The sequence below is a fragment of the Heterodontus francisci genome, chromosome 2 (genome assembly GCF_036365525.1).
Source record: "Heterodontus francisci isolate sHetFra1 chromosome 2, sHetFra1.hap1, whole genome shotgun sequence".
Classification (NCBI taxonomy): domain Eukaryota; kingdom Metazoa; phylum Chordata; class Chondrichthyes; order Heterodontiformes; family Heterodontidae; genus Heterodontus; species Heterodontus francisci.
Genome location: NC_090372.1, coordinates 163,786,367 through 163,814,046, shown reverse-complemented (window position 1 = coordinate 163,814,046; position 27,680 = coordinate 163,786,367). Strand labels below are relative to the sequence as shown.

Here is a 27,680-nt window from a genome sequence, read left to right as displayed (position 1 = left end):
TTTGTACCAGTCTGCCATGCGGGACCTTGTCAAAGGCTTTGCTAAAACCCATATAGATAACATCCACTGCCCTTCTTTCATCAACCATCTTCGTCACTTCCTCAAAAAACTTAATCAAATTAGTAAGACACGACCTCCCCTGCACAAAACCATGCTGTCTCTCACTAATAAGTTCGTTTGTTTCCAAATGGGAGTAAATCCTGTCCCGAATAATCCTTTCTAATAGTTTCCCTACCACTGACATAAAGCTCACCGGCCTATAATTTCCTGGATTATCCTTGCCACCCTTCTTAAACAAAGGAACAACATTGGCTATTCTCCAGTCCTCTGGGACCTCACCTGTAGCCAATGAGGATGCAAAGATTTCTGTCAAGGCCCCAGCAATTTCTTCCTTTGCCTCCCTCAGTATTCTAGGGTAGATCCCATCAGGCCCTGGGGACTTATCTACCTTAATGCTTTGCAAGACACCCAACACCTCCTCCTTTTTGATAATGAGATGACTGAGACTATCTGCACTCCCTTCCCTAGGCTCATCATCCACCAAGTCCTTCTCTTTGGTGAATACTAATGCAAAGTACTCATTTATTACCTCGCCCATTTCCTCTGGCTCCACACATAGATTCCCATCTCTGTCCTTGAGTGGGCCAACCCTTTCCCTGGTTACCCTCTTGTTCTTTATATATGTATAAAAAGCCTTGGGACTCTCCTTAATCCTGTTTGCCAATGACTTTTCATGACCCCTTTTAGCCCTCCTAACTCCTTGCTTAAGTTCCTTCCTACTGTCTTTATATTCCTCAAGTACTTCGCCTGTTCCTAGCCTTCCAGCCCTTCCAAATGCTTCCTTTTTCTTTTTGACTAGGCTCACAATATCCCGTGTTATCCAAGGTTCCCGAAACTTGCCAAACTTGTCTTTCTTCCTCACAGGAACATGCTGGTCCTGGATTCTAATCAGCTGACGTTTGAAAGACTCCCACATGTCAGATGTTGATTTACCCTCAAACCCTCATGATTCTGTGATGTGAATAATGATTTCATTATCCAACAATGTTATTTTATTAGAGTTATTTTACCAATTTACATGAATTATCTTTACTGCTCTGATGAACAAGGAGTGTTTCTGAATTTGTTCTGTTCATTTACTGCCTTGCATGGGTGTGTACTATCAAGGTGGTGATATATTTATGTTATGCATTATCAGGTTAAAAAGGTGATATAAAGTTACATATTTATTTGCAGGTGTAATCTTGCCCCTATCATTGATTATAAAGATGATGTGGGAACTCAAACAGATCTTGTGACATCCAATCCAAGTATCATTATCGACAGGTAATTATCTATTTGCATTTATTATCAAATTAAAAATAGAAGAGAGCAAAAATGGGAAGAAGGTCTGTGTGAGCAGAGGTGAGCATAAGCTATATCACTGAAATAATTCCTCTTTCAGTAATTTTTCTTTTCCAATTTTCTCTTCATTCTTTTCCCCTGAAGGTATTAGGCCGGATTTTTTTTTAAAGTTCAGTAACAGTGCTGCAGGCCTTCTACCTTCCCTCTGACCCTGATCTATTTATTTGATGTTGTAGCTTGTCTGGCATGTAAGACAGACTCTTCGCAGGATTCCTACCTCCAAGAGGAATTCTGCCAGTGCTAAAGAGGAAAAGGTGGCAGTGCTACTGGGGAACTGTTTCTGCAGCATTTGAAGAGGTGGAAAGGGACACTAAAGGGGCAGAGAAATGAGGCTTAGAACGGTTAGTGATGGGAACTGCACTGGAGGGAGAGGAGGTCTCTACTTGACCCTCTCTCTCCTTTTATAAAATGTAATGCCTTCCTGCTGCTAAACCTGGCCTATCATCACCTTTCAGCAGGCATTCTCGGAAGTGGTAGTAAGAGGGAAGGATGGACAGAAATAGGCCAGGAACCTGGACCCTGCCTCCCTGGTGGCATTTTCATACATTGGGAGGGAAAAGGACAGTTGGTAGTGGCCTTTGGAAGCACAGAGGAAGGGAAATGGAGTTCCGGGTAGGGAGATGGCATAACGCCTCACTGCACAATTTTCCCCCATTTACTTCCACTATCCACTGGATTTCATGTGGGATCAAGGGTGATAATACAACCCATTAACTTCTTGTTGGGCTCTCGTTCTAAAGGTAAGGATTTCTCTCTAGTTCATTGAGGTCACTGTCATTTCTGCTCTGCGATGCTTGGCAGAATTATGTGATCCAGTAATCCTCAGATTTTGGTTTTCAACCTGGGATCTAAGGTTTTTAATCCCCTCAACATCAAAAGATTCCTGAATGACTAATCCCCTGGAGCAAAGTGTAAGGTCTCATATTGTAGATCAGCTATTCTAAATCTCTGGAAGAAACACACAGCACCATCTTCTGGATTGTTGCTGTAAATGGAACCTTTATTATCGACTCCCTTTAGTGGCACACTGCACATTCTATACCAAGCATGTATGGTGGCTTCAAATGAACAATACACTACATATCAAATGAACACTGAATGAATGATGCACTACATAAAGGATACACCTTAAGTGGGTTCCAGTCCACTCAGCTGCTAATTCAGTGCCTATCACTAATACACTACATCACTCCCCTTCTTGGCACGTGCAAGTTTCAATGGTTTACTTACATTGTTCTGTTTGGACATTTCTTCAGTGTGTAACATAATTGCTTAAGTATGGCGGATGTTTCCACTCACGAGTAGAATATCAATGTGTGACATCAGGTTGTCTCATTTAACTCCATGCGCTTCATCTGAAGTGTCGATGTCTGGATTAGACGCAATGCTTGTGGATGGTGTTTGCAACACTTTGAAGAATGACACGTTTCGTGTAATGATTTGTGAACCATACTTAATAGTGATCAGTGATCCTTTTGTGTTGGTCACAACAAATGGTTGGATGTCATCAGGGGTTGTTGCTTTCCAACACGTTTTACAAGCACTTTGTCTACTGGCTTTATCGGTGTAGATCTGAATTTCATGTTTTGCTGTGCGTTTGCTTTCATGTGATCTTTCTGTCCTTGATTACACTCGAGTACACGATGATCATTAGCTTTGCGGGGTAGCTTTGGAAGATGTTTGCACACAGGATGTGTGAAAATGAGCATAGCTGGAGGCTTTCCAGTAGTCGAGGGAGAGTCACTCTGTAATTACAAGAAAATGATGCAACTCCTGCTTCCATGAGCTGCTCCCAGCAGTCACTGTACTGATCACCTTTTTTGAAGATACGCATCAATCTCTGAAACTCTCCATTAGCTCTTGGCCAACAGGGTGTGATCTCTCAGTGAGTGAAGCCCAGGTAGTTCATGAATTTACTGAACTCATCGCTGTTGAATGGGGATCCATTGTCACTTCTCACTGCTCGAGGGACTGCAAACAAAGTGAAAACCTGGTCAAGCTTTGGGGCAACTGCTTTCGTGGAGGTTGGCGTAACTATTTCTGTGACTGCACATCTGTTGTAGTCATCCGTGATAACAAGCAAATGCTCATAGTGGACATGTCTGTGAAGTCTTCTTGAGAGGATCATGAAGATTTGACATTATGGTTGCCTGATATATCAAGCACTGATTGATTTTATGCTCCACCATGTGGTCAATTTCCAGCACCATAGCTTTTCCCGAAGAAGTTGCTCAGTCTTGACAATTCTCTGGTGACCCTTGTGCTATTTCTACAACATATTCTCTTAATGACTGCAGAATGACAATGCAGTTGCCACATTTCATGAGCTCGGAAGTGGTTGCAACTATGAGCTCATTATGAACACTGCGAAGATCTTGTAGCGTTTGAGCGATTTTGTTTGTAAATGCTCTCTCAATCACGTCTTTCCAGTTTGTCAGTTCCATAGCTGTCATACATAACTGCAATGCTTCATCTTGTTTTATTGACAGTTTGATGTAAGTTAATATTAGTGGCTTTGGCACTGGGTTTATGCTCACATAGTTAAGATATTGTTCGCCAGTCTGTTCTTCGCATCTAGTAGACTGATTGTCTGCAAAAGATGGCGCAAAAGTTAGTCCGCTGGGTTCAGCTTGCTTGGCTGATACTTAATACGGAACTTGTACTCTTGTAGTCTGAGAATTCAACTATCTATTTGAGTAGGTGGCTTGCTATGTGAATTGTTGAACAGGCTCACTCGTGGCTTATGATCGGTTCAAACTCAGTTCCATACCAGTAGAGATGAAAGTGTAGGATGCTCCATGTGATTGACAGCGCTTCTCTCTCTGATTGTGAATATCATTGTTCTACAGGCATTAACGATCTGCTTGTCATCATGATGACTGTTGGGTGAACCACTTTGTCTTTCGGCACGAGAACTGCCCCTAAGCAACCAGGGTCTCATCCACGAAGTAGGCATTTATGCAACTTGTTGACAACCATTATAAAACCTTTTTGTCAGATATAGTCCACTCCCATTCGGTGGTCTCTTTTGTCAGATCGTCTAGGAGGACAGACAGCGTGGTGATGTCAGGAATGAAACAACTACAGTTTGTGATGAATCCAAGCAGACTCCGGACTTCCTGTACATTTGTAGGATCTGCAGCATTTGCAATGGCTTCAAATTTCCATGGATCAAGTGATAGTCCTTCACTGCTGAATACATGACCGAAGAATTCGATTCTGTCTTCATTGAACAGGCACTTGTCTTTGTTGCATTCTCGAAGACGTTGTAGACATGCACGTGGGCATGTCTCAAGTTCACTTTCAGTGCAACCGTAAATGAGAGCGTCATCGCTGATATTCAGCATGCCGTCAACTCCTTGTAGTGGAGACTGAATTATGTGCTGAAATGACTCAGCAGTTGAGTTGACTCGAAAGTTGAGGCCATTGTGAGTGGAGAACACTGTCAGATATCTCGATTTTCTGCAAGCTCGATTTCTTGGGAGCTTGCATTGAGGTGAAGTTCAGCAAAATGTTTGGCACCATTCACTTTCTTTATGATATCATCAATTGTTGTTACAAAATGTCTTGTATTGCATGCCTTGGTGACTGCATATCGACACAGATTCTAATCTTATTCTCATTATTGCTTTTCTTAACAACTTATATGGGTGAATCCCAAGGGATATGTTCATCACTAACATTCTCAATGATGTCGAGGTCAAGCAAGCACTGAAATTCCTTCTCTGCCAGCTTTCTGATATGGAACAGCATTTGTCCATGTTGACGGATGATTGGATGCACCGTGGGATCTACGTGCAGCTTGCATCTCGAACCTTTCAGTTTGCTGATGATCATGAAGCAGTTAGGATACATTTCAAGAATGTTGTAGGTACACAGAAGAACTGCGTGTGTGATTGAAATCATGTGCAGATCTGTTGCTGTGTGGAAACTGCTGAGCATGTCACGTTCTCCAGACATAGTTTAGTTTTTTAGTTTAGTTTAGTGATACAGCACTGAAACAGGCCCTTCGGCCCACCGAGTCTGTGCCGACCATCAACCACCCATTTATACTAATCCTACACTAATCCCATATTCCTACCACATCCCCACCTGTCCCTATATTTCCCTACCACCTACCTATACTAGGGGCAATTTATAATGGCCAATTTACCTACCAACCTGCAAGTCTTTTGGCTTGTGGGAGGAAACCGGAGCACCCGGAGGAAACCCACGCAGACACAGGGAGAACTTGCAAACTCCACACAGGCAGTGCCCAGAATTGAACCCGGGTCACTGGAGCTGTGAGGCGGCGGTGCTAACCACTGCGCCACTGTGCCGCCCATGGCATGGAAAACAGCATTCATTCTGAATACAACTGGCATTTCAAAATTCCCAAGAACTTAGTGCTTATTACTGTTGTATCAGACGTTTTTTAAATTCCGCGGTTTGCAAATGATGAGCGCAGTCCTGAAGTTTGTTGAACATTTTATCTTCCATGACATTGACAAACGTTCCTGTGTCTATGAGAGCATCTACTTTCGAGCAGCCATTGGTCACAGCCACATGTGGCTGGTTGCTGTGTCCAGAAAAGAGCATGATGATATATTCAGGGTCATCTATCTCTATATTGGCTACATTCTCTCACCTTTTTGGGTGTGGTAAGTGTATGTGGCACACTTCTGATGGTATTTGTCTTAATAGTGGATTTTTACTGATGAGCAGCAAGTGCATGAGAAATTGTTGAGTTTCACACAAGCTTTTCACTGCTTGCTGGCAGCAGGGCATACTGCCTGGTGTGGATAATTACCACCACAGTGGAAGCATTGATTGGACACATCATGAACCTGTTTGTGAGATTGCTGTCATTGCTTTGCAGGTGTTTGCCTGACACATGAGTGGTGAACACTGTTCACAGGAGTTGAGCTTGAAGTGTTGCAGTTGCGACTGGCAGCCTCACCTTCAGCAGCTCTAGACTCTGAAAGGGAACGTGATCTCACTAACCTGGGCAGCTCCTGAACTTTCAGTCCTTCTGCATACTTTACTGGAGAGGCAACATGCAATTATTTGTGTTTCTATTCTTGTTAGACATGTTTGACATTACCAAAGTCACATTTGGTTGCCAGTTGTCTCAATCATGTGCAGTATTGATCAATTGTCGTATTTGCTTCTTGCTTGGTTTATTTAAAAATAGTTTTGAGTATTGTATTCTTCTTGGGTGAGAAGTAAGTTGTGAGTTCATTTTTTTGCTGTGTCATAGTCATCTTGTGCAGGTGTAAGTGTCTCAAATATTTTCCAGTTCTTCACCACCATAATAGAGAAGTAAGGCTTCTCTTATCATCATCGACGATTCCAAAGCCCACCATTGTGGCCTCAATGTCACAGCCATTTCTGCCAATGAGGACACACAGATGAGGGCTCAGAGTGTATATAAAAATGTGATAGGCTGGGCATAGTCATCGCCATCGTGATTGTCAGTGCAGCGATTGTGCATGATCAAGGATCCAGGATAGTGTTCCACAAGCACAATAACACAGACATCATCAAAATTAATGGTGGAAGAAACAAGTGCATATTTCTTGGGCGGTATAATCTTGTGATAAGTTCTTCTATAAGGTTTAAGAAGACCAAACAAACACCCTTGCATTGGTGCATGAGACAAAATGGCTGTCCTGCATTAGCTGCACAAATGACAAAGCCTGCTTTGCACAAACCCCAACACTATTCATATTTGACAATCTTCATAACCTGAAGTTCAAGACTCAAAGCACAGAAAATTAGAACTGATAATAAAGTAAATGCAGATCCCATTCTTGTCACCATTGTATGATCTCACATTGTAGACCTGCTATTGAAAATCTCTGGAACAAACACATGGCACTACCTTCTGGATTACTGCTGTAAAATGAACCTTTATTATCAACTCCCTCTAGTAGTACGCTGCACATGTTACACCAAGCATGTATGGTGGCTTCAAATGAACAATACACTGCATATCAAATGAACAATAAATGAAGAATGTATTGCAAAAAGGATCCACCTTAAGTGAACTCCAGGCTACCTAGCAACTAATTCAGTGCCTATCATTGCTAAAAAACAACAGGAGTCAGCGTGAAAAGGCTGACCCCTATCCACAGGAATTGCATGCATGCTCCTGGCCCTGGGTTAATGAACTCTTCTTATGGACAGACTTTGATCTACTGCCAAAACTTTTGAACCTTGACAGTGAGTGTCGGCAAATTATATTATTATTGTATTAGTGTCAGACCTGATCTTAATTTCTTGGCTCCTTGTGCCCAAATTCGGGTGTGGATCCAAAGGTGACCATGGTTACTGAAACTGATGCACAAGAGGACAACACAAAATTGGTTGGGCAAGAGGAACATGAGGCTGGATTCTGGAGGAACTCATGGGTCAGCTGCAAACTACCATCATCTTCCTCTTCATCATCATCCTCCTCACCATCATTATAGTTGACAAGGAGATGGTTGCATTTCTGACTCCTCTTAGTTATTGTTATCCTCACTCTGCTGTGCCTCCTGATGGTTTGGTGGATCTGCAGGAAAGGAGAATATAAACTGAGAGCATTATTTATTTAGAGATACACTACTGAAACAGACCCTTTGGCCCACCAAGTCTGTGCTGACCATCAACCACCCATTTATACTAATCCTACATTAATCCCATATTCCTAACCATATTCCTTCCCTCAATTCCCCTACCACCTACCTATACTAGGGGCAATTTGTAATGGCCAATTTACCTATCAACCTGCAAGTCTTTGGCTGTGGGAGGAAACCAGAGCACCCGGCAGAAACCCATGCGGTCACTGGGAGAACTTGCAAACTCCGCACAGGCAGTACCCAGAATCGAACCCAGGTCACTGGAGTTGTGAGGCTGCGGTGCTAACCGCTGCGCCACTGTGCTGCCCCGGATTATGGAGACAGGGAACAAAGTAGAACATTGTGTCTGTGTGGTCCTTCACAGGGATGGCAAAGTGACAGTGCATGTGTTCAGTCACTTAACTGATGTGGACAATCTGCCTCCAACTTCCTGATTTCTTACAGGGAGAGTAGAGTATCTCCCAATAAGCTCCATGGTCTTTTATGTTTGAGGAGTTTAAAGTTGGGATGTCTTCTTCAATTGTCTGCCTCTCTTGGACATTGTGCACAATGTGGTTCTACAAGAAGATTGAATGCCTGAAGGAGAAAGCTTGCAGTTGAGATGTTTGTGCCAAATGGAATGGGAAAGCTGAAGTAGGAGATGTGGAGGTATCAGCCTTTTAAAATGGAGCAAGAGGTTTTAAGAGTGTGTTTGTAAATAATTGGTTTTAGGGGAGATGGGTAGCAGTCCACCAATGCCCCTACCCGCTTTGACACTGAACCAGAGAAAATTGTGAAGGGCTAGTTGTACAAGTGTTGAGTAAGAGGATGAAAAGTGTGCCAGTATCCTGGGTGGGCAGGCAGAAATGGAAGAGTGTCTGGTGTGGTACTTTGCCTGAACTGGTAATGTCATTGATTTTTTCACAGCACTGGATGACTGTCCCTCCAGGTGACACGTGATGTTGCTGGCAGGCTTGTTGGCACAGACATCTGAGTCCTGATTTTTAACTCCCCAGTCCCAGCCTGGTGGAAACTGGTCAAGGGGGAGTTTAAATGAGGGGAGGGACCTACCCACTCAGATCCCCCTGTCTTTGAGACAGGTCTGAATATTATCCTTCTCTTTTGTGCAGGACACCCACAGAAAGACATTTGGATGCTGTTTAACTATGCCAAGCAGGGCCCTAGAACATTTTTGGGTCTCGCGCACATTACTGCCACCACCCATCTCGCCATTAAAAACAGAATTCAGGAGTTTGTGTCTCAAGGAGGCTTTGGAGGTCCAAGTCAGAAATATTAGTGTCATTCTGTTTCTGGTTGCTGTGATCTCTTGTCTTGTTTGGATGCTTCCTCCAGATGGTCTTGCTGCAGACATTCTCTAAAACTATGAGGAAAAGATTGAGATGCATGGCAGTGAAGTGAGTGAGCCAAGCAATGTTCCTTCCTTACCTGGTTGCTCCTCAGTCTGCTGCTCTAGTGTACTGGCTGAACTATTTTTCTGAAGGCTTTTCCCGAATGTCCATGCACTGCAGCAACTTACAGGTGTTGTACACGTGTATTACACCAAAGACTAGTCCAATGGGTATTCAAATGAGCGGATCCAGTAATTCTCATCTATTTCCCTCTCCTGATCACTAGTGGATGCAAATCTTTGTTTCACAACAAAACTGCAGTCCAGCTCTGCGTGTAGTATTTCTATCCTCATGTCCTAAATGTTGAATCAAAACTGCTGCACTTATAAAAATACTATAATTTAGCAAAATCAATCCATGCAATACAGGGAAATACTAAAGTGATATATAACTCACTTTGCCTAGAAAAGGTCTCTTGCTTGTGAGTCTAGTGACTGAGTTGCAATGACTCTGTGTACTCTGTGCACCAAGTATGTCACGTAGCTGCCAGTCCTTCTGGACTGCAAGATTCCACAGGCTGTATGGAAACCATTCCTGACAGACATGCCACTCCTGAATCAGGTGCCTCGGATATCTTACCCAATCACAGAGTCCATTGGTATAGACTGACCGGCACTGAACCTTCTGTGCTAGGCCTTCAACTGAGCCACTGCACACCAGCAACTTTGTCCCAAGACCATGGCTGAATCCTGCTCATCACCTTTGGCAGGGACTCTCCTTATCTGTTAACCTGCCACCTTGCTGAAGCAATTGTGTCTGACAAGCATTTTGCTCTGCACCCAGCCAGGACATGTGTCATGTGACCTCCCATATCATACCCTTGCCCAGGTAAGACAGAAAAAGTTATTGAAACATATCCTTACCATGTCTGACTGGCTGAGAACACAATCCCTGGATAAAGGACCTTTTGAAATTCAATATATGCAGTGAGTTTTTGCTGTCTGTTCCCAAATCATCAGATGGAGTCAACTAACTGCAACTTCTCCAGTCCCCTTCTGCTTGAATTGCCCGAGCTCTCCTAGGCAATGGGATGAAAATTGGGTGGGTTTTATGATGGGTGGCATTGTCAGATTTACACTGAGGAGTTGAAGGTGACAATTACTCACAACATCAGACTTAACAAATCAGTACCTTTGATTTCTGTGACCGAAGCATTTCAGCGTATCTAGTGTGAATCTTCACAAGCAAATTAAAATATATCATCACACATTTACCATTTGGATCACTGCGGATTAAAATTACCAAATGCATTGAGGTCCCGAAATTCCCCAAGGTCTTGGTCATGACAGGGCACACCACCTGTGACCCTGCTGAAGTTTGAGTGGCCAGTGAGAGGTCACCTTATGTGTTTAAGACAGGGGCAAGTGGGCACCAAGGCCAGTTCAGGTATATCTTTGCAGCTGCTTGCCCCGAATGCCTGTTGTGTGATCGTCTTAAGAGTGATGTCCCTTTAAGATCTTAGTATGCTAATGAGCTAAATACCAGGATATAGTCATGTGACTGCAAGCCATAATCACTCTGCAACTGTAACACCCAGATGAAGGTTCTGTAAATAGTTTGTTCTTTATTCCATATAAGCATTGAGCTGTGAATAAACCTGTTCGAGACCTTCAACCAAATGGAGTCCATACATTTCATTTATGTTGCATCAGACAACATAAAGAACTCTTTACATGGTGGCAGCTGTGGTAAAAAGACAAATTCTAAGGTTGAGACCACGGGTAAAACAGCTGTGAATACGGCTCTTCCTACAGCCAAAAGAGAAAAAGTTCAAAAGAAATACTGGCCCAAAAAGTTGAAAGAAGAACTTACCTCCAGCTGTAGAAGACAGAGCTCAGAACTACAGGCTGCAAATAAATTCCTGCGATCAGGTAAGTCATTGTGCTCGAGGAATCCCCATCTAAAAAAAAAAGATTTGAAGTACTTTAAAAAGTTGAATTTTTCAAAGACTGTTCTTAAAAAAAAAAAGGAAAGATCCGATTCCTCTCGCAGGTTGATTGAAGTCGGCGCCATTACAGGAGGCATCCTATAGCAAAAAGTGTGGGAAAACCTCGAACACTGCAGAGTCTCCATTCACACAGCCAAAGTTTGTAACAAATCATTAAACCACTCAAGCGTGAAGACGAGTTTCCATTCATGCAGCCACAGCTAGAAAAAAATCATTAAACCACTCAAGCGTAAAGGATATAAGCAAACTCGAGCAAAAAAAAGCATTTGAACTGCCTATTAATAGCTGTGTAAACAGATCAGCTTAAGTGCTGCAAGCAAGATAAACAGAGAACAATGTCAAACACCTGCTACTCCCATCCAAGCAGCTAGTCCAAACAACAGAGGATTTCCTAAAGGGGAAACAGCGCAGAGTGAATAGAACAAGTTTCAAAACCAGTTTCAAACCACAAATGCAAAAGTCAGAATAAATACAGTGCTGAAGACACACTCAGAACTGAGCAAAATTAAATATAGAGCAGAAAACAAAAGAAAAGCAGAAAGATGTATATTACATTTCCCAGGATGAACTGGAAGGCCATTGATATCCTATCTAAGATCAAATTTTAAACAAAGAATGCAGTTATGCTTCACTGATCAAGTGACTGCAGTAGCAGGAAGCAAGCAATAAAAATACTGATAGCAGTTAGAAATGAGGGGTTACACAGAATCAACACCACTGGCTTATCTGACAAGGACCAGAAAGATCCCATTAATATATGGAAAGTGCTAGAAGATCAGCTCTGATCAAGTGTGCAATTTAGAATTCACCACATGGAATTGATGTCCTAGAGGCAACAGCCACAGGAATCAATAAATCAGTTCATCAGTAGGTGTCTAAGTAATGGCAGCGAATGCAATTTTTCAGAACCTGAGCTGTCGGAGTGAAAGCTGGTGATTGTATCAACGTCTACTGAAGGTTTCAAAAAGACCTCCTGGGGAAAAGGAAAGGCCATAGCATTGATGCACTGCTAAAAGATGTAACTGGGCAACAGCATCTGCAAATATTAGGTGCAGCTAACAGTATCGGTACAACAACCAGGTCAAAAAGAGCAAGCAAGCTATGCGGTTGCCCCACTCACCGCAAAGTTGTTCTGAATTTCAAGATCTGTGCAAGGCGTGCAGTACAAAAGGACACTGGGCTCGCCTATACAAGAAATCTGGCTCCAAAACAGAAAACAGATCCAACATCAGGACAATGGCAGCAAGGAGAGTGCCAGAGACCTGCTTAAATGCAAGCTGATACATAAAGCCTACAGGAAAACAGACCTGAGACAAGACTCAGAGAAGCAGTTCTCAGCCAGAAGACGAGAAAGCGTTTTACATTGTGAACCGAACACATTGTGTTTAATGAAGTCAAACAAGTGGAAGCTTTCGCCACTATTAACATCATATGCCCAAAGAAAGCTGGTAAATATTCATTCAGGGTTAAGACTGACACCAGAGCTAGTGCAAATATCCTACTTGTCTGAATCCTAAAGGATATGTACCGGAGTTGTTGGAAATCAATGATGCAACCCCCCAATAAATGCAAAGTTATCTGCATGCAATGGGTCATCCATTCCTTGCAGTGGCACACTGACAAATACAATGCAGCTATGGCAAGTTAACATGGAAGCCACAAATAATTTTACCTGGTAGACTAGAGAGGACCAGCAGTGGCAGGACTACCAGCGTGTAAGGATCTCAGCATTGTGACTATCCATGAGGTCACCAAGGTATCTATTACAGCAGAAGAGACCAAGGGTACCAATATTGAGTCAGTCCACTACCTACAACAAATGCACCCAAACAGGTTCAATGCCATCGGGGATTTCAAAGGCACTGCCGTACTGCACCTCAGAGAGGATGCAATTCTGTCAATTGATCCTCTCAGGAAGTGCAGCGTTCACATACAAGAAAAACTTAAGCATAAGTTTGATGACATGGAACACAATGGCATCATCTGTCGTGTGCATCATCACACAGACTGGTGCAGCTCAATTACATGTACACTGAAGAAGGATGGAGCAATCAAGATATGTCTAGATCCGAAGCACGAAAACTCTCCCTAAAGAGATGCCCCCACATGATTCCGACATTAGAGGAATTGATTCCCAGTTCACAGGAGCCAAATTCTTCTCCAAGTTGGATGCTAAACATGGATATTAGTCAGTACACCTAGCTAAGGAATCTCAAGAAGTCACTACCCTCAGGACACCATTTGTGAGATACTGCTTCCAGAGATTACCCTTCAGCTTATCTGTCAGTCAAGATCTGTTTTAGCAGCATTTGGACAGAATTATAAAAATCATGCCTGGATGTACATGCATTGCCGATGAGATTGCAATAATGGGAAAAACCAAAGAAGAGCATGATCAAAATCTTCACTCACTGATGGCAGTACCTCATTTTGAAGGGCTCGATCTTAACAAAAAGAAGTGACCGGTGAATGTAAGTCAGATCAAATTCTTTGGCTCCATCTATTTGGGTTGTGGAATCCATCCTGACCCAGGAAATGTTGAAGGTGTAAGGCATGTACCTACCCACAAGACAAGGAAGACATAGAACATAGAACATAGAAAATACAGCACAGAACAGGCCCTTCGGCCCACGATGTTGTGCCGATCCTTTGTCCTCTGTCAAGGACAATTTAATCTATACCCCATCATTCTCCTTTATCCATATACCTATCTAAAAGCCGTTTGAAAGTCCCTAAAGTTTCTGACTCAACAACTTCCCCAGGCAAGGCATTCCATGCCCCGACCACTCTCTGGGTAAAGAACCTTCCCCTGACATCCCCCTTATATCTCCCACCCTTCACCTTAAATTTATGACCCCTTGTAACGCTTTGCTCCACCCGGGGAAAAAGTTTCTGACTGTCTACCCTATCTATTCCCCTGATCATCTTATAAACCTCTATCATGTCACCCCTCATCCTTCTCCGTTCTAATGAGAAGAGGCCTAGAATGTTCAGCCTTTCCTCGTAAGACTTATTCTCCATTCCAGGCAACATCCTGGTAAATCTCCTCTGCACCCTCTCCAAGGCTTCCACATCCTTCCTAAAATGAGGCGACCAGAACTGCACACAGTACTCCAAATGAGGCCTTACCAAGGTCCTCTAGAGATGTCTTGGATTTTTCAACTTCTCGGCATCATATTTTCCAAACTTTTCTGACAAAGCATCCTCACTGAGACAGCTCTTAAAGAAGGATGTACCAATTGTATGGCAGGAGGACCACCAGCATATGCTTGAGTCTCTCAAACAAGCATTGTCAGTCGAAACCTGTACCCTGCAGTACAACGATCCAAGGAAGAAGACAATCCTGAAAGTTGATGCTTCACAGAAAGGGCTAGGTGCGTGCATCCTGCAGGATGGCAAACCAATTGCATTCAGGTCCAAATGTTTATCCTCAGCACAATCCAATTACTCAAACATTGAGCGTGAAACACTTTGGGATCATAAGTTTCTACACTTACCTGTTTGGTAAACAGTTCACTGTAGAAACCGATCACAAACCACTGGAGATGATCTGGCACAAACCATTGACAAGCACCCCACCTCGACTACAGTGACTCTTAGTGAAAGTACAGGGATAAGCAGATTGCCAAACCTGAGCAAGAATGAAGAAGTTCCATTGGATCTACAAGCAGACAGCATGGACATCGAGGTGGAAGATGTGCTCAAAATCGATTTATTGCATTTTGGTCAGCACAAATGTGACCAACTACAATCAGAATCAGCCAATGACCCACAAGTGAAGGCACTGTAGAGAGTCATCATAGGTTGGCTGGATCTACTAAAAGAGGTGCTTGAAACTCTCAAGTGATTTTGGCCTTACTGAGATGAACTTGGCATCTCAAGAGGCATCACCTTCAAGGGAAAACAAGTGATTGTGCCCAAAGCTCTCTGACAGGACATCTTGTCCCAACTTCACCAAGGCCATATTGGCATAGTGCAAATAAGACGACTGGCATGAGACACAGGTTATTGGCCAGAGATCAACAGTGACATCGAAAGGTTAGTAAGGATGTGTGAGGTGTGTCAGCGCCACCAGCCACAATGATGCAAAGAACCACTACACCCTCACGAGATTCCGTCAGTCCCTTGGTCCAAAATCACCACTGATCAAGTTTCTGTTAATGGAGACAACTTTATCCTAGTCACCGATTAATTTTCCAAATTTCCAATTGTCAGACAGGTAAAAGACACTTCAAGCCTGGTTGTTGCAGACACATTGAGTGCCATATTCAGTCTATTTAGTGCAGTTGAAGAAATCATCTCTGCCAATGGGCCACAGTACACGGTCAAACCTTTCAGGGATATGTGTGCCAAATGGGGCGTAAACAATGTGACGTCCTCACCACATTACACTAGATATAATGGTGTTGCTATACTTTCAGCACTGCACGAACTGCTTTGCCTGTGCTGAGACGAGGGTGCAGTACCACAGGACATGCGCGATGCCAATATCATCACCCTCTATAAGAACAAGGGTGACCACGGTGACTGCAACAACTACCGTGGAATCTCCCTGCTCAGCATAGTGGGGAAAGTCTTCGCTTGTGTCACTTTAAACAGGCTCCAGAAGCTGGCTGAGCATGTCTATCCTGAGGCACAGTGTGGCTTTCGAGCAAAGAGATCCACCATTGACATGCTGTTCTCCCTTCGCCAGCTACAGGAGAAATGCTGTGAACAACAGATGCCCCTCTACGTTGCTTTCATTGATCTCACCAAAGCCTTTGACCTCGACAGCAGACGTGGTCTCTTCAGACTACGAGAAAAGATTGGTTGCCACCAAAGCTACTGTGTATTATCACCTCATTCCATGACAATATGAAAGGCACAATTCAGCATAGTGGCACCTCATCAGACCCCTTTCCAATCCTGAATGGTGTGAAACAGGGCTGTGTTCTCACACCTACACTATTCGGGATCTTCTTGTCCCTGCTGCTCTCACATGCTTTCAAGTCTTCAGAAGAAGGAATTTTCCTTCACACAAGATCAGGTGACAGGTTGTACAACCTTGCCCTTCTAAAAGTGAAGACCAAAGTACGGAAAGTCCTCAACAGGGAACTCTTCTTTGCTGACGATGCTGCATTAACAGCTCACACTGAAGAGTGTCTGCAGAGACTCATTGACAGATTTGAGGCTGCCTGTAATGAATTTGGCCTAACCATCAGCCTCAAGAAAACAAGCATCATCGGACAGGACGTCAGAAATGCCCCATCCATCAATATCGGCAACCACACTCTGGAAGTGGTTCAAGAGTTCACCTACAGAGGCTCAACTATCACCAGTAACCTGTCTCTCGATGCAGAATTAAACAAGCGCATGGGAAAGGCTTCCTCTGCTATGTCCAGACTGGCCAAGAGAGTGTGGGAAAATGGCGCACTGACACAGAACACAAAAGTCCAAGTGTACCAAGCCTGTGTCCTCAGTACCTTGCTCTACGGCAGCGAGGCCTGGACAACGTACGTCAGCCAAGAGCGACGTCTCAATTCATTCCATCTTCGCTGCCTGCGGAGAATCCTTGGCATCAGGTGGCAGGACCGTATCTCCAACACAGAAGTCCTCGAGGCTGCCAACATCCCCAGCATATATACCCTGCTAAGCTAGTGGCACCTGAGATGGCTTGGCCATGTGAGCCGCATGGAAGATGGCAGGATCCCCAAGGACAAACTGTACAGCGAGCTCGCCACTGGTACCAGACCCACCGGCCATCCATGTCTCCGCTTTAAAGACGTCTGCAAATGCAACATGAAATCCTGTGACATTGATCACACGTCGTGGGAGTCAGTTGCCAGTGATCGCCAGAGTTGGCGGGCAACCATAAAGGCGGAGCTAAAGCATGGCGAGTCGAAGAGACTTAGCAGTTGGCAGGAAAAAAGACAGAAGCGCAAGGAGAGAGCCAACTGTGGAACAGCCCCAACAACCAATTTTATCTGCAGCACCTGTGGAAGAGTCTGTCACTCTAGAATTGGCCTTTATAGCCACTCCAGGCGCTGCTTCACAAACCACTGACCACCTCCAGGCGCTTACCCATTTTCTCCCGAGACAAGGAGGCCAAAGAATGGTCTTGCCAAGAGAATGGTTCGCACAGTCAATTCACTTATCCTGAAGTGTAGGACAACAAAACAAGATTTTCGTGTTGACATGCTCCATCTGAGAGCTACACCTACGGATATGGGCTTACTGTCACCAGCGGAGATCATGTGTCGCAGACAAGTGCGGATGACTCTGCCAAGCCAGCATCTGTCCAAATTCTTTGGGTTGCAGAAGACACTGCTTGAAAAACAGGGGAGAATTAAGACAGTGTATGATTGACACACAGGGGCAGAACTACCTCAGCTACACATAGGACAAAAGGTCAGGATCATACACCCCACAGTGAGAATATGGTTACCTGCAGGGGTATCCAAAGTATGCAGTGAGCCCAGGCCCTACCAGATTGCAACATCTACTGGAGCAGTATTGAGAAGGAACTGAAGCCAACTAAGAGAAGTGTGCAATACTCCAATTGCAAACAGCGAACTCGAAAGCACACACTCCAATGATCAGGGTGAGATGGAACAACAGGACAACACATCACATTGACAACATGCCTGCAAACCAAAAACAGGTAAGGGTGAAATCTACATCCCCAGAACGTTATACCATAACTGGATCTGGAAAAGTTGACAAAGCACTGAAATGATCTCTGCATTCTTAAGCTTCTATTCTTGTAAATTTTAGAATCTATTTCCCTGTAACTAAACTTGATATCTAATTGTATGTGTTATTACTTGTAGCAAAAGGGACTTATCTTTGGAAAAAAAGGGATGTTGGGTGACCGCCTTAAGAGCAATGTCCCTTTAAGATCTCAGTATGCTAATGAGCTAAATACCAGGATATAGTCATGTGACTGCAAGCCCATGGTCACTCTGCAATTGTAACACCCAGATGAAGGTTCTGTAAACAGTTTTCTCTTTAATGTCGATAATAGTTTAGCTGTGCTTAAACCTTTTAGAAATCTTCAACCAAATGGATTCCACGCATTCCATTTATGTTGCATCAGACAACATAAAGAACTCTTTACAGTGCCTGAGAAATTCAACGCCTGCCAGCCATATGTGGGGAGAATGACCAGGTTCAATCCTACCGCCCTTTACCTCTCCTCACCCAACTGGGCACTGTTACAACTCCACAGTGAGCAATAAAGTTGATCCAGGAATTGTTTTGTCCACCTTGAATCCTATTGTTTGGCCCCGGGTGAACCAGCCACCATTGGAACAAAGCATATGTTTCCACAGACAAAACTGCGAATATCCCTGGTCCCACTCAACCATGTCCCCATCTCATTCTGCTCGATCATGGCCACAACCCATTCCTGTCCCACCCCAACCAAGACTCTACCCCACGCTTCCCTACCCCATCCCTGGTTAACACCACAACCTGCCCCACCCTACCCCACCCCAACCTGCTCCTGCACAACCTTGAACCCAACATACCTGACCCTACCCCAGCCACAACACCAGCCCACCATGGCTTGGCCACAATCTCACCCCACCCGGGCCCGACCCTGGCCATGGCCAACGCTCCACCCCACCCCAGCCATGACCAAGGCTCCATCCCACCCTGGCCATGGCCAAGGCTCCACCCCACCCCAGCCATGACCCCAGCTCCGGCCACGACCCAACAACAACCCAACCCCACCATGGCCTCAACCACAATGACAACTCTGGCCATGGCCGTTGCTTCTCATTTGCCTTGTACTGGGCAAATGGAAGGTGCATTCCTTGCAAGACTGCTTGGAAATTCCCAAAAATGACAGAACCCAATAGACCAGTCACTGCCATTTCCATAGGGATTCCACCGGTCTCCCACGAAAGTGACAACAGCAGCCTAATAAAATCCCTGAATTTCAGAGACTAAACATAAACAATCTTGTTTATTTTACAGGTACAAAAATCTGAATTTCAGGAGAAGACCTTTTGTGGACTATGTATCTGCCTATAAAGATGCATTTATTCTACTGCCTGCATTTTCTTATGCATTCACTACTTCACCTTCATTTAAAGTCTCCTACACTCTGCAAGATTTTGGAACAAAACAGCAGGCAATATTCTCAAATCCATCATACATGAAAACTATCAGTCAGTTTTGGAAAGCCGAAGGTGTTAAAGAGAATCGTCTTTCTACTGGTTTCATAATATTAAGTGCAGCATTGGAAATGTGTGAGGAAGTGTCAGTGTATGGATTCTGGCCCTTCTCAAAAGATGTGCATGGAAACCAATTATCCAATCATTACTATGACAATGTAATGCCGAAAAAATTTCACTCAATGCCTAATGAATTCTACAAACTTCTGCAGCTTCACATGAAAGGCATTGTGAAACTGCAAGCTGATGAGTGTGAATAAATGAGCTGGATTTTGCCATCTATTTGGAGATGGGCAAGGAGGTGGGAGGGGTCATAAATGATGGTGGAAGGCATGAGGAGGGAAGCCCCACATCATCCCGCTGCCGTGGGATAATTCCAGAGATGGGAAACACAGCAGCACTGACACCCACTGACCATTGGCAGGAATTAAGGTAATTAACTGGCCTATTAATGACCAAGGCTTGGTTCGGGGGGAGATGAGGAAAACATTTTTCACCCAGAGGGTGGTTGGGGTCTGAAACTCATTGTCTGAAAGTGGTGGAGGTAGGAAACCTCATCTCACTGGCCTATTAATGACCATTCTATGTCTCCACCAGCATCTTACACGAATCATAGTATCATAGAAACTTTACAGTACAGGAAGAGGCCACTTGGCCCCTCGTGTCTGCATTGGCTGAGAAAGAAAGAGCTACCCAACCTAATCGCACTTTCCAGCATTTGGTCCATAGCTCTGCAGGTTCCGGCACTTCAGGTGAACATACAGGCATCTTTTAAATGAGATGAGGTTTCCTGCCTCTACCACTTTCAGACAATGAGTTTCAGACCCCCACCACCCTCTGGGTGAAAAAAGTTTTCCTCATCTCCCCCCAATCAAGCTTTGGGTTAGCACCCCGCCTCTTGGGAGACTGGCAGGTGACCTCCCAGCAGCTTCCAAGGAGGGGCCCTTACTTTGTTGAAGCTCCATGTCCCACAGCGGGGGTTCTCTGATGGCAGTGGTCACCCCATGACTCCGGCACTGCCACTGAGGGGTTCACTCTCAATGTGGAGGTGCCTTCTCCTTCTTCCTGTAGTCTCTGCAGTGGCCACCTCTACCAGTGGCGCTGCCAAGGCTGCAGAGCTGCTGGACCTTTATTGGGCTGACAACTCAGAGAGGCAAGCCACTGTTCTTAATTGGGTGGTGGTCCTCGTGGCGGCTTCTTAATTGACAGCCACTGGTAATAATCCCCCCCAGGTCCCGACGCCTGCCCATGCGGGCTTGGGATCCGCTTTTGGTCCTGGCAGTGGGACCTATGAGGTGCCGGTAAAATTCTGGCCAATATACTCTTGTCAAACTGCAGGAGACAAACTTTACCAGTTTGTGGCTGTTATTTTACCAGCACGGCATGCGTCCTGCTGCCAGGTTCGAAAGCGCATCTCAAGCCCGTGCGGCCGTGCTTCTGCCGTTCCTGCCTCAGAAATATCCCACGGTGATAGTAGACATCAGGCTTCCCTCCTACTGCCTTCCACTGCTATTTTACAACCCTTCCCACCTCCCAGCCCATCTCCAGAGGGCTGATAAATTCCAGTCATGTGAATCAGCTTTAAAACATAGTGTAAGGTTTCTTTTCATTTATTGAACAATGCTTTTAACATTGTGGTGATAATCATGGAGGGTCTTTCTGGATGATTTTGGTGAGAAGAGGCTTGAGATGCTCAGAGTATTTTCACTGATGCAGAGAAGGGTGTGAGAAAGGCTGCAAATTAGGCCAGGCTCAGTTTTGTTGTGTCTCAGCCTTACATCTGGGATTTATGTCTTTTGGACTCCTGAAGAAGGCCAAAGGTTTAAGTAGGGTCAGGCTGGGGAATGGACTCCATGTGTTGAGGGACTGGGCATTGGGTAACCAGAGATGCATTTAGTGAGGCAGACCTTGTCAACAATCTTGAATGTGGGACTTATCTATGGTTCAAGGCTGGATTCCTGAAGAGAAACATAATTTTTTTAATCAAATGCAGCCCCTTATAAATGGGGCCAAGGTCTGGAGGAGTTTGTGTTTCACATTTATGTAGAATGTGTGAGGTTGCAGTCCCTGTTGGACTATCTGAAGGGGCTGCTCCTCAAAATCTGGTTGCACATCAGTCCCATGCTCCTGATCTTCGGCTACCTGGATTGGAGGGGAGCAGGCAAGTTGAGGGACCTCCTTGTGGAAATGCTCCTGGGCCTGACGAACGTGGCCATCAATAGGTCCATGCAGTGGACGGTCGAGGTGGTCTCTCGGCCAGATTATTTGCCTCTCTTCCGCAGTTGCGTGCATGCCCGGGTGCCCCTGGAGAGGGAGCACGCGGTGTCTGCTGTTATGCTTGAGGACTTCTGTGACGGGTGGGCACTGGAGAGACTGGCGTGCATCATCACCACCAGGAAAGATATTTTGTTTTTTTTTATTTACGTTTCATTTAAAGTTTTTCTTGTTACTATTTATCACTGGTGCCTCTTCAAAAGGGATATCTAGTCCCTTTAAGTTAGTTTCAAAAAAAGTATGAATGGGATCACTGAGAGCCTTCTGTTTCTGAGGTGGGCGCTCTGATACCTCCCCTGACATGGTACCTTTTGGCTAAAATTTGCAGCTTCTTCAGTGGGCAAGTGCCCTCTGTGCCCCAGTGGCATGGGTGCCTCCCAGTGAGGTGATAATTAAATGGAATTCCTTGAACCCTGTGAATTTTAGCACTCTCAGTGGTGTAAATGAGCAGTTTCTGTCAGGATACATGCCCCACTGGCGAAAATTCTTCTTGGTGAGTGCAATCACCAAGGGTAGCCAATTTAAAATTATCATTAAAAGTGTGAGAAGAAAGAACACATTTCCTGAAATAGAGTAATGGGGACCTTGAATGCTTTGTCCCAGGAAGTGGTTCAGGCTGAAATCATTGCTTCTTTGAAGTGAAAATTGTTGAAATTGTTGACGTAGAGGATGATAGGCACAGAGGAACGGCAGCAGACCATTCAGCTGTTTAAGCCTGTTCCACCATTCAATGAGTTAATGACTGATTTAGCTTCTTTCACCCTCTTGGCTCCATAGCCCTTAAGACCCTTTCCCAGCAAAACTTTATCGATCTTAGATTTAAAATTATTAAGTGAGCTAGTGTCTTCTTTTTGTCCTACATTTCTGCCATCCTTTGTGTGAAGGAGTGTTTCCTAACTTCTCTACTAAATGGCCTGGTGCTGACTTTAAGGTTTTATCCACTTGTCCTAGACTTTCCCACCAGCAGAAAAAAGGGATGGGCAACAAATGCTGGCCTTGCCAGTGACGTCCACATTCCCATGAAATAATTGAAAAAAAAACCCTATCAATTCCTTTTAAAATCTCCAAACCCTCATCTCACCATCCAGGGAATACAAACATAGTTTATGAAATCTCTTCTCATATATTTAACCCTTGCTGCCCTGATACAGAGCTATGGAGAGAAACCAGGTATTGGGATTAGTTTTGGATTGTTCTAGCAAAGGGTTGGCACAGATGCAATGTGCCGAATAGCTTCCTTCTATGATGTAAACATCTATAGTTCTATTTTCTATGGTTTACTGGAGTGAGCAGGACCAATTGGATAGAGTGAGGGACATTGGATTGTGATGCCCAAATAAATGAAATGATAGGTGAACATAAGGTTACAACTGGATACGGAACAATGTGATTTTGGTGTTTAATATGGAAGTGTAAAGAATTGTTGATATTAAAAAATGGCAAATATGAAGGTGCTTATTTCTTGTTCATTTTGACAGACCTTTCTGACTTATACATAAACAATAAATACCAGGTTATTTGAAGCTGTCTTTTATTTTCTCATGTTCTCATTAATAAAAGTGTGAAAAAACAAAACTGAGTATAATTTCATCAGGACAATGTACACATTAAGCACAGTGCATCAATACCATTTTGGAGTGAGAAAAATCAGAGACTTTGCCGTGTTATACCTCCATGGTACCATTCTACTCTGATTCTATTCCAACCTGGCATTGTGTAGCCAGCACATCCCCAGTAATTGCTTTTCTCCCATCCTGCCTGGTTACTTCAGGCAGACCTCAATGTTCCACCATTGGTTTTCCCCTTTAATTGTTGCACCTCAGTAACATTGGTCCCAAAATTCAATGGGTGTCCCACCAATCTCCAGGCATTAACACTGGTGGGAGTCCCAGCTGAACCCCCAGGAAAACAGTGGAAATTCAGCTGTGCTGAATCTCCATAGTTTCCAGGAGCTTCTTGTAAGAAATGGAACCCTTTTCAAAGCAAATGAAGCTAATGGGAGAGCCAGAGGCTGGAACTTCAGCTCCTGAACCTCAGTCAGAACTCAGCATAGAAGTGGCAGGAAATATGCCATGTGTGTGGAGGCATAACAGCATCAGTAAGGTCATATATGGACTTCATCTCAGAGGTCGAGGCCTTGGACCCCTGAGGAGGTTAAAAAAATCTTTAAACTATGTCACAGATTGGTCCATTTTCTCAGGGGACTGATAGAAACATGACCAGGTTAGGGGTTGGGGTGTGGGGTGCCTGGGTATCCCTGCTCCTACAGGTGGGTATATGCTGGAGTTTTTTTAGCAGGCACAAACAGAAGGGTGCTGGAAATATGCCTGAAGATGTGCTTGTGCCTTCCTGATTCTTGCAAATGAGGCAACCTCCCACTAAAATTGCAAACTGACCTAGTGGAACAGACTTGAGGAGCTGAATAGCCTACTCCTGTTCCTATGTTCCTCAACTCCAGTTGGTCAGCGAATAAAGGGAAAAAATGATAGGCTTGCACTAATATACATGCTAAGGATGTCCAAAGTGCTTTCGAGCCACTTTTTGAGGTGTAGTCACTGCTCTAATGCAGGAAACATTGCAGCCAACTTGTGCACAGCAAGCTCTCACAAACAGCAATGTGATAATTTTTTAAAATTTTTTTGTTTACTTTAAGAGACGGTAATATTTTCATTGAAATTTGTGGTTGAGACTTGTGAGGTGATCTAACCCAGGAGCACCTATGGTTTAAATGAAATGCAGAAAGCTATGCTGTATACAGGTACACAAAATTGTGACCAAATCTGACCAGCATGTGTGGCGAAAACCAGAAGGGCTTTTCAGGCTAAAGTAATTTGTTAACAGCTGCAAGCTGTTTTCATTATAGATGAACAGAGTCACTGGTGAAAAAAATACTATAACTTTATAGGATGTTTAGCAAAAAGCAGAAAAGTCACAAAAATCAAGTCAAAACCAATAAACAGTTATATTTCAAAGCCATGTTTTGTTTTGATGCCAATTTAGAATTTTGGAGAAGCTTCACATACACAAAAACATGGAGTCATGATGTCTGGAAACACACAGCTAAGAGATTGACATGACTGAACATATTTTTAAAAAATGCTAATTTAGCTGGCCTAAGTGATCCAAAGTATTTAGAAAAGTTGTGAAAGAATGACACAAGCTAGCATTGAATGATGCAGTCAGAGTTTGCCTTCTATGGAAATGTAGAGAAACTAGAAGTCATATTCTTTATATGCTTTATCAGATAAACTCTGTCCTTAATTCTCCAAGCAACACTTTGTAAGAAGTCAGATTGGTTAATTGTCCTGTAGTTTTAAAATGTGTGCGTGACCAGGAAAGAAAGCTGCTGTTATATTTACTGATAGAGATCTTGAAGGCATCTGGAACATCCACGAGGGATGATGAATTTACTGAAGGAAATTTAAAAATAAGCTGATCGTCAAGGCAGTCTCTATTATCATAGTTTGAACAAAGAATTAGATGCTTCAATGGACAAATTGCAGCTTAAGTTGGATTTTGATAGGGCAGTACAATCTTGTCAATGAAGCATCCTGCCCACCTTAAAAAGTAAGGTATAAAATCATTGCAATGAGTGGTTCAGTGCTTAAGATGGTAGATTGATCAGCTACTGAAGAGAATAATCAGCAGGGAGGTGACCGCTGACTGGGTGATCATGAATGTATGATTCTTTGTAACATATTTGTGACGAACAGGTATATTGCTAATGCATACATTTTTTTACTTAGTCATTTCATGGGGTGTGGGCATCGCTGGCAAGGCCAGCATTTGTTGTCCATCCTTAATTGTCCTTCTTGAACTGCTGCATTCCATCTGGTACAGGTACACAGTGCTGTTAGGGAGGGAGTTCCAGGGTTTCGATCCAGTGACAGTGAAGGAATGGTGATATATTTCCAAGTCAGGATGGTGTGTGGCTTAGAGGGAAACTTGCAGATGGTAATGTTCCCATGCATCTGCTGCCCTTGTCCTTCTAGGGGGTAGAGATTACAGGTTTGAAAGGCGCTGTCGAAGGAGGTGTGGTGAGTTACTGCAATGCATCTTGTAGATGGTACACACTGCTGCCACTGTGCGTCGGTGGTGGAGGGAGTGATGTTATTTCAGGTGTTGGATGGGGTGCCAATCAAGAGGGATACTTTATTCTAGATGATGCCAAGCTTCCTGAATGTTTTTGGAGCTGCATTCATCCAGGTAAGTGAAGATTATTTCATCACATTCCTGACTTGTGCCTTGTAGGTGGTGGACAGGCTTTAGGGAGTCAGGAGTTGGGTTACTTGCTGCAGAATTACCAGCCTCTGACCTGCTCTTGTAGCCACAGTGTTTATGTGGCAGCTCCAGTTCAGTTCCTGGTCAATGGTAACCTTCAGGATATTAATAGTGGGGAATTCAGTGATGGTAATGTTGTTGAATGTCAAGGGGAGATGGTTAGATTCTCTCTTGGTGGAGATGCTCATTGCCTGCATATGGACACGGACTGTTTCAGTATCTGAGGAGTTGCGAATGGTACTGAGCATCGTACAATCATCAGCAAACATCTCCATTTCTGACCTGATGATGGAGGGAAGGTAAAGCACCTGAAGATAATTGGGCATGGGTCTCCACCCTAAAGAACTCCTGCATTAATGTCATGGGGCTGTGATAATTGGCCTCCAACAACCACAGCCATCTTCCTTTGTGCTTGATATGGCTCCAACCAGTGGCGAGCTTTCGTCTTGATTCCCATTGACTCCAGTTTTGCTAGGGCTCCTTGAAGCTACACTTGATCAAATGCTTTCTTGATATCAAGGGCGATCACTCTCACCTCACCTCCTGAATTCAGCTCTTTTGTCCATGTTTGGACCAAGGCTGTAATATAGTCAGGAGCTGTGTGGCCCTGGCAGAACCCAAACTGAGCAGCAGTGAACAGGTTGTTTCTGTATAAGTCGTGCTTGAAAGCACTGTCTGTAATATCACTTGCTCTTTTGGTGTGTGATCTTTTGTCAGACTCACTCTATTGTAATATCTAAAATAAATGTGGGTTTTATTCTACTTTAACTGGAACAGATATAAACATTTACTGCACGAGCTACATTTAAACATGTCTTGCTTTGTCAGACTCCACCCACAACTAACTGGTCATGTGTGACATGACATCACTTCCTCCAGTGACCTTTCTTACAGCCATTAAGGTGGTCCTTTCCAAAGGTGGGCTCTTCTTCAGGTCATCATACAAGATGCCCCTTTTATCCAAAGATGGTGTTGTGGTTGGGACTAACTATAAATGATTAAAACAAAGCATATGTACAGGTAAGCAAATTTAACACGTTCTAAAACATACAGGAAGTTTCCTTATTCACCCTGATCCGGTTATCGTGACTCTCTTCCAGAGCTGAGGTCATCTTGACTTTTCTGAGGCTCAGAACTCTGGTTAGCGTGCTCTTCCTCTGTGCTCATAGTCTCTGTATGTTCATCTTCAGACTTTGTCTTTAAATGTATCTGTGATGCCATAGGATTGTCACATGTAGTAATGTCGTACATCTCTCTGAGCTGGTTTTGGTTCTTCCATACAATCTGGAATGGTCGCATGTCCTAGCAATCGCTGCAGGATACTAAGTTCCCGATGTATGATTTAGGACTCTGACCTTCTGTCCTACTATCAAGCTAATTCCGGTCCTGCTTGCCTGTCATGTGATGCCTTCAGCTTCCCTTGTTTGCACAGAAATATATCCTTTACTGTGGAAAACTTAGAGAGATGACGACTGGGCAGGGTAGCTCTTACCTGCCTTCCGAGCATCAACTCTCCACGCGATGGTAAGACCATGTTCAATGGAGTACCTCGGAGATGCAGCTTTGCAACCTTGAGATCTTGTCCCGTCTGCCTGCACTTTAAAATTAGCGATACGATGGTGTA

At 44.0% G+C, this 27,680-nt stretch overlaps 1 protein-coding gene across 1 annotated transcript in view; it reads left to right on the top strand.

The window, feature by feature from the left end:
• LOC137380860 (alpha-2,8-sialyltransferase 8F-like) overlaps positions 1–19,761 on the top strand; it is a 44,634-nt gene extending 24,873 nt beyond the window's left edge. Inside the window, exons 6-7 of the mRNA XM_068053272.1 lie at positions 1,237–1,326; positions 19,302–19,761. Of these exons, the coding sequence (XP_067909373.1) occupies positions 1,237–1,326; positions 19,302–19,761 (550 nt within the window). The remainder of the gene's footprint in view (positions 1–1,236; positions 1,327–19,301) is intronic.
• Positions 19,762–27,680: the final 7,919 nt, after the last annotated feature.